General features: G+C 60.0%; 1 protein-coding gene across 1 annotated transcript; it reads right to left on the reverse strand.

Moving 5' to 3' along the window:
* Positions 1–548: 548 nt before the first annotated feature.
* Positions 549–1,016, reverse strand: LOC135886492 (ribonuclease-like). The gene has a single exon (XM_065414219.1). The coding sequence runs from the start codon at positions 993–995 to the stop codon at positions 549–551; it is 447 nt and encodes a 148-aa protein (XP_065270291.1). The 5' UTR covers positions 996–1,016.
* Between the last annotated feature and the right edge of the window lie 6,934 nt (positions 1,017–7,950).

Raw genomic sequence — 7,950 nt, forward strand, 5'->3', positions numbered from 1 at the left:
TCACACCCCACAACTCAGCATCAGGCTCAGCAGAGCAAATAGGCCCCATTGAGAGCCTGAAAATGCCCCAGCCCCCCAAACTGACTCATTCTGCATTGGCAGGAAAGTGTTTTATTGCAAGAAGCAGTGATGAAACAAAACTCAGTGACAGCTTCCAGGTCCCCGCCTGGGACAATCTTCTCCCCACAACATGCCCCTGATACCCAAAGGATGAGGGGTGGGAGGAGGCTGCTGTATTGTGTAATGGACACCCAGTGAGGCGGGCGCTGGGCGCAGGCTGAGGGTCTCAGTGCAAGTCAGGGGAGCTGGATGCCTGGATTTTCAATCATGTGGATGGGAACCGGGCACCCAGTGTGGGAACCCCCCCACCCCTGAAGGCCCCAAGCTGCCGGCCCATGGGATAAGAGGAGACGCTGAATGTCCCTGTGGAGTTGCATGGCAGGCACTGTCGAGGAGGGTCAGGGTTGGGGCAGGAGAGCCCCCAACGACAGGAGCAAAAGGGGGAGCAGGGGACCCCCACCTCCCAGCCCATGGCCAGCACCTGGGCTCTACAGGACTCTGAGGAAGCGCACAGGCAGCCCCCAGTTACAGACCACGCGAATCCTGCAGGTCTGGGGTATTCCTCTGTAGACACAGCTCGGTGGGCGGGGAGGGCTGTCCAGCCAGCAGGTGGTGACAGGGTAGGCTGTGTTGCTGTTACATTCGTTGTATTGGTTGCATCTCCCTCTGCTGGTGCAGATGGCCCGGAGCCGGTTGGCGGGGGCGTGGATGAAGGTGTGGGTGAGTTTGCAGGCAGCCATGTTCTGGCTCAGGAGCCGCATGATGTGGTCGCAGTAGCTCTGGCCCTTGGGGGGTTTGGTCTTGGGGAAATCAACGTGTTCGCTCACAAAGTTTTGGTAGCTGTCTGGTGGTCTGATGATCTGGGCCAGGCAGGTTACCAGCAGGACAAGGGTCAGGAAGAGCAAAGGGTAGGGTCCCCTCAGGGCCATGGCCATGTCTGTCACTGGAGCCACCTGCAGTAGGGTGTGGGGGAGATGGATGGAGACTGTGTGGGGATCTGCCTCCTCCATGGAACATCCTGAGCCCAAACCCCTCTCCCTGCCAGGCCATTCTACCCCTAAATGCTCATTACCCTGTCTGAGATCAGGCCCATGTAGTACCCTGACTGAAATCAGGGCCCCCATTGTGCCAGGCACTGCCCAGACCCCGACCGAGATCAGGGCCCCATTGTGCCAGGCACTGCCCAGACCCCAAATGAGATCAGAGCCCTGTTGTGCTGGGCGCTGCCCAGACCCCGACCAATGTCACGGCCCCATTGTTCTGGGCAAGGCACAGACCCTTACTGAGATCAGGGCCCCGTTGTGCCAGGCGCTGCCCAGACCCCGACCGAGATCAGTGCCCCTTTCTGCTTGTAGTGTCGCAGACAAAGAAGGAAATGCAGGCAGAGCTCATGCTGCGCAGGAAGCAGGGAAGGAAAGGGGTCTTCTTCCCCCGTTACAGGTGGGGAAACTGAGCAGAGAGAAGTTTACATTGGAGTTTTCAGCTCCCTCAGGGGTGCCCAACTCCCATGGACACACCCCAGGGTTTGGCCTGCAGACTCTGGGGGGGGGGGCGCCTTGGAAATCTGCATCCTAAGAGACAGCGAATGAACCCAGGACTCCTAAACCCTGTGGAGACAAACGCCTAGAAGAGCAGCTGACACAGGAGATTGGCCCAGGTTTAAGGAACAAACCTGTATATTAAGGACTGCAATATCCAGTGGGGTGAGAAAAACTGCCTAATCTAGTTGCTGCCCAGTGTAATAGGGTTGAGAGTTTAGACTGCATGCTTATATTTTATTTCTTTTGGTAACTAACTCTGACTTTTTGCCTGTCACTTAATATCACTTAAAATCTACCTTTTATAGTCAAAAATTTGTTTAATTGTTTATCTTTATCAGTGAGTTTGTATGAAGTGTGGGGCAAATCTGCTTAGGTTTGGTGTATGTCCACTTTCCATTGTTGAAATGGTGAACCAATTAATAAATTTGCACTGCCCATCTTGAGCAGTGCAAGACGGTATATTCCTGGGGTATAATGCTGGGAACTGGGGAGATTTGGCAGGTGCCTTTCTCTGTGTGATTCATGAGTGGCTCTGGGAGCATTCATGCAATCTAGCTGGGTGTGGGGCTCCACATGCAGTTGTGCTGAGTGATCACAGTGCCTGGACGGGCTTGCTGCTGGTCACTAGTAAAGCATTGTGAGAGACAGCCCAGGCTGGGGAGAGTTCGGGGGCACAGTCCCAGGCTGCATCTCAGTCCCAGGCTGCACCACAAGGGGATCCCATCACACCCTCACTCTGCATTTCCCCCCGGGGAGGGTCTGTTCTCAGCTCACCCGAGTCCTGGGGCTCCCATCAGATATGGATCCAGCTGCTGGCAGAGCTGAGAGTCCCTGAGTCTCCTTCCCCTTTGGGTGTCCTTATATAGAGCCTGACTGGGCAGTTGGGGTGAGGCAGCTCCTCCCACTGAAGGGCCCAGAGATGCTCAGTGGGGCAGGGAGTTAGGGGGGAAGTGGGCACAGGGCAGGGTACTCTGACACTCAGAACCCACCAGCCCCAGTGCCTGGTGCTCCTGCCCCTGTGATCCTCCACCCAAGGTTTCTCCAAGAATGGAAATGGAACCCAGAAGTCCTGGCTCCCAGTCCCCCTGCTCTTACCACTAGACCCCACTCCCCTCCCAGAGCTAGGAATAGAACACATAAGTCCTGGCTCCCAGACCCTCTAACCGCACGGCTCTGGTGCCCCAGTGAATCTACCCCCTTACTGATGCCCTGGGTACCCCATAACCACAACCCTCTGCCCCAGTCAGTCCCTGCCCAGGTTCCCAGCCAGGGGAAGGGCAGGCCTGGCTGCTAGAGACGCCCATGCCCAACAGAGCCAGTAGGAGCTAGTCCTGCCCTCCCGGTGCCACCTGAGCCCCAGGGCCTGGTGGAAGAGTGAGGGCTGCAGGGGTGCGGTTGTCTCTCTTGGGTGTGTGTCCCAGTCCTGCAGTGTGCGTGTGAGAGAGAGAGCAAGAGAGAGAGAGACAGAGACAGAGTATATATGACCAGGAGTGTGTCTGTGCAGTGTGGGTGTGTGCGCGCGTGCACAAAGTGCATGTGTATGCATTAGGGTGACCAGATGTCCGCTGACTGGGCCGTTGACTGTCTGGTTGGTGGCACCGCGCAGCAGGGCTGGCAGTCTCCCTGCTAGCCTCCCCACTGCGCGGCTCCCCGGAAGCAGCCAGCATGTCCCCCCTCCGGGTCCTACGCTTAGTGGCAGCCAGGGGGCTCCACACGCTGGCCCCGCCCCAAGCACTGCCCCCTCAGCTTACATTGGCCAGGAGCCACGGGCAATGGGAGATGCGGGGGTGGCGCCTGCAGACAGGGCAGCACACAGAGCCACCTGACTATGCTTCCACATAGGAGGCGGACTGGAGACATGCTGCTGCTTCCGGGAGCTGCTTGAGGTAAGCGCCGCCCGGAGCCTGCACCCCTGATGCCCTCCTGCACCCCAACCCCCTGCCCCAGCCCTGATCCCCCTCCGAACCCCTCAGTCCCAGCCTGGAGCACCCTCCTGCACCCCAAAGCCCTCATCCCCAGCCCTACCCAGAGCCTGCAACCCCAGCCGGAGCCCTCACTCCCCCCGCCCCGTGTCCCAACCCCCTATCCCAGCCCTGATCCCCCTCCTGCCCTCCGAACCCCTCAGTCCCAGGCCGGGGCACCCTCCTACATCCCAAACCCCTCATCCCCAGCCCCACCCCAGAGTCTGCAACCCCAGCTGTAGCCGTCACACACCCCCCCCGCACCCCAACCCCTGCCCCATCCCTGATCCCCCTCCTGTACCCCAAATCCCTCATCCCCAGCCCCACATCAGAGCCCACACCCACAGCTAGATCCCTCACCCCCCTGCACCCTAATCCCCTGCCCCAGCCTGGAGCCCCCTCCTGCACCCTGAACCCCTCATTTCTGGCCCCACCCCAGAGCCCACAACCCCAGGCCTCACCCCCTCCCACACCCCATCCCCCTGAGCCAGCCCAGTGAAAATGAGCGAGTGAGTGAGGGTGGGGAGAGCGAGGGACGGGGGGATGGAGTGAGCGGGGTCAGGGCCTTGGAGAAGGGGCAGGGCAGGGGGCAAGGAAAGGGTGTTCAGTTTTGTGCAAGTAGAAATTTGGCAACCCCAGTATGCATATGTGCTCATGTGTGTGTGTGTGTGTGTCAGTGTGTTGTCAGTGTTTGTGTGTCACTCTGGGCCCGGGGTGCATTTGTCCCTGTGTCTGGCTGATCTGGGGCTTTCTCACCAGCTGAACGTGTCGCCATCTGATCCCCTGATGTGTCCTGTTGGAGTAGGGGAGGCTGGGCAGGCTGGGCCCAGAGGGGATCTGGGGCGGACCAGGCCAGCTGGGCCCAGGGGGATCTGGGGCAGGCCGGTCTGGCTGCGCCAAGGGGGATGCGGCGCAGGCCGGGCTGGCTGGGCCAAGGGGGATGCGGGGCAGGCCGGGCTGGCTGGGCCAAGGGGGATGCAGGGTAGGCTGGTTTGGCTGGGCAAAGGGGGATGCAGCACAGGCCTGGCTGGCTTAGCCAAGGGGGATGCGGCGCAGGCTGGGCTGGCTGGGCCAAGGGGTATCTGGGACAGGCCAGGATGGCTGGATACACTGTCCAGTCTGACGCTCTGTTTCTTCTCTGTCTTTTCCCCCTGAACAACCCAGACACCACAGATAACGGCCAGGGAGGGGCTGGCTCCAGGACCGGTTCCCAGCCACCCCTCTTTACTGGCACCGGCTGTGGGGGCCCTGCCAGGCCAACTCTGTGCCGGCTCCTGTCCCATTCCCCCTGCAGTGTCCCCCGGTGCTCACAGGCTCGGGGCTTTGACACCCCCACAGTCCTAGGGCTGGCTCAGATCTGGGCCCCACCCCATCCTAAGCAGGGAGCAACGCCGGAGTGCCCGCCCCACCCTGCCAAAGCCCCTCTGGGTCGCCGGGTGTCGGTTGGTGGTTGGGATGTCGCAGATGTTGGACACGATCCCCTCTAGCTCCCTGCGGTCTGGGGCAGGCTGCTGTCATGTGACGGCTGGGAAAACCCTGTACACACAGGGGAAGCTTTCATAACCCCGGAGCCCTTACCCGCCAGAGGTCCTCGCATCTCCCTCCAATCTCTTCCCTGCCAGGGCCTCCATGTGCCCCCAGTGCCCTCTCTCCATACCAGGGTCCCCCATTCCCTACTCCTGCCAGGTGCTGTGTGCACCTCTGTTCCCACTTTGCCCCACACCAGGGTGCCCAAGGCCGTGAGCCACCCTCTACCCTTAGCAGGAGGGTCTGTGCCAGCTGGGGGCAGCTCCCCGACTCCGCTGGCCACAGGCGACACAAACCCGCCCCTCTCGGTGTATGCGGGCGCCGCTGTCCCTACGCAGGTGAGCAGAAGCCAGAAGACAGGCCTGGCTGGCAGGGGATGGATCACTCGATAATTGCCCTGGTCTGTTCATTCCCCCTGAACCATCTGGCACCAACCGCTGTCAGAGACAGACCACTGGCCCGTTGGTCTGACCCAGTCTGGCCGTTCTTCTGGAGCAACAGGCACACGCCAACCCCCGAGCGTCCCTCTGCGGTGCCCAACCTTGGCTCCACGGCACACACGGCATTCACAGACCCACTGCCGGCAGAGGGACAGGGCCCCCAGTTCCTCAGGCCCCTCTCCGGCACCGCCCCCTGGACGCACAACGCCGGCGTGGGTTACACTGAAATCCAGGGGAAGTTTATTTAACAGCGATTGGTGGAGTCGCAAGGAAAAGTACTGGAAACAAATGGCTACGTGGGAACTAAACCCAGAGTCCACCTGGTAGAGCCGCGAGTGAGCTAAGTGGATACGTTCCTGACTGATGAAGTTTTCCCACCCACAGTCTTTGCAGCGCTGTCCAGCCAGGCTGGCTGGGATCCTCCTTTCAGAGACAGGCCAAGCTGAGGTTTGTCTCCTTAGGGAAGGATCAGGGTGCGTCTCAGTCCCCCCGTGATACCTCCTGACCCCATTGTCTGTACCCTAAACAGGACACCCCTCCCCCTGCAGGTTTTGTTTCTTCCTGGAGTTTTTCCTTGTCACTCCACACCTCACGGCTCAGCGTCAGGCTCAGCAAGGCAAACAGGCCCCATTGAGAGCCTGAAAATGCCCCCAGATCCCCAAACACACCAACTGGTTCTGCATTGGCAGGAAAGTGTTTTATTGCAAGAACAGCGATGAAACAAAACTCAGTGACAGCTTCCAGGTCCCCGCCAGGGACAATCTTCTCCCCACAACCTGCCTCCGATACCCAATGGACGTGGGATGGGAAGGGGTGGCTGTATTGTATGATGGGCACCCAGCGAGGTGGGCGCTGGGCTCAGGCTGAGAGTCTCAGTGCCAGTCGTGGGGGCTGGGTGCCTGCATTTTCACTTGTGTGGATGGGAACTGGGCACCCAGTGTGGGAAACCCTCCCGCAGGCCCCAAGCTGCCGGCCTGTGGGATAAGGGGAGATGCTTATCGTGGGTGCTGTCCAGGAGGGGCAGGGACGGGACAGGAGAGCCCGCAGCAACAGAGGGCTGTCCAGGAGCGAAAGGGGCAGCAGGGGACCCCCTACCCATGGCCAGCACCTGGGCTTTACAGGACTCTGTCAAAGCTCATGTGCCTTCCCTGGCTGCAAGTCAGGCGGATCCTGTTGGTGTTGGCTCTGCCTCGGTATGTACAGCCAGGCACCACCCGGCAGGTGGTGAAGCAGAAGCCTGCCTTACTGTCACAGTGGTAGCACCTGTCAGATGTCCCACCATGGCCGCAGATGGCCTGGGGCTGGCTGGCGGGGGCGTGGGTGAAGGTGTGGGTGGGTTTGCAGAAAGGGGTGGTCAAGTTCCAGCGCAGCATCATGACGTTGCAGTAGCGATGGTCATTGGTGGCACTGGTCTTGGGGAAATCAACTTGTTCTCTCACGAACCACTGGAAGCTGTCGGGCGGTCTGAACTGGGCCAGGCAGGCGGCCAGCAGGATGAGAGTCAAGAAGAGCAAGGGGCAGGATCCCCTCGGCACCATGGCGGTGTCTGTCACTGGATCGACCTGCACTGGGGAGAGGGGGGAAATGGATGGAGACAGCGCGGGGTGGGGATCTGCCTCCTTCATGGAACCTCCTAGGCCTGAACCCCTCCCCCTGCCAGTCCATTCTACCCCTAAAGCCTCATTACCCTGACCGAGATCGGGGCCCCCATTGTGCCAGGTGCTGCACAGATGAGATCAGGGCCCCTTTCAGCTTTGAGTGTCCCAGACACAGAGTGAAATGCAGGCAGAGCTCACGCTGCGTAGGAAGCAGGGAAGGAAAGGGTTCTTCTCCCCCAAATACAGGTGGGGAAACAGCAGAAAGAAGTTCCAGTTGGGTTCTTCCGCTCCCTCTGGGGGCCCAAGTCCCATGGACACACCCCAGGGTTTGGCCTGCAGACTCTGGGGGGCCCTTGGAAATCCTCATCCTAAGAAACAGGGAATGAACCCCAGGGCTCCTAAACCCCCGTGGAGAACCACGCCTAGCAGAGCATCCGGCCACAAACTGAACTGTCAGGGTTACTGCTTTGTCTGTAATGCGTCCATTGTCCTAACTCCCAGCCCCCCACCACCCTGCTCAAACCACTAGACCCCACTCCTCTGCCAGAACCTGGGATAGAACCCAGGAGTCTGAGTTCCAGCTGTTCTCCAATCTGACTTTCACCCTCTTGCCAAGAATGTGGTCTCAGCTGCCCTGGGGATCAATCCAGAGTCACCTCCTGAGTGCAGTGAGTCAGGGTCCGCTTCTGCTCCCAGCCCCCCAGGGTCAATCCGCAGTGACCCTTCCTCTGCATTTCCCCCCTGGCTGAGCTCTGCTCTCAGCTCACCCAAGTTCTGGGGCTCCCATCAGAGATGAGTGTCCCTGAGTCTCCTTCTCCAGGTG

Source organism: Emys orbicularis, chromosome 12, assembly GCF_028017835.1.
Source record: "Emys orbicularis isolate rEmyOrb1 chromosome 12, rEmyOrb1.hap1, whole genome shotgun sequence".
NCBI lineage: Eukaryota > Metazoa > Chordata > Testudines > Emydidae > Emys > Emys orbicularis.

Coding starts and splice junctions, on each gene's coding strand:
- LOC135886492 (XM_065414219.1), bottom strand. CDS start 995: ATGGCCATGGCCCTGAGGGGACCCTACCCTTTGCTCTTCCTGACCCTT.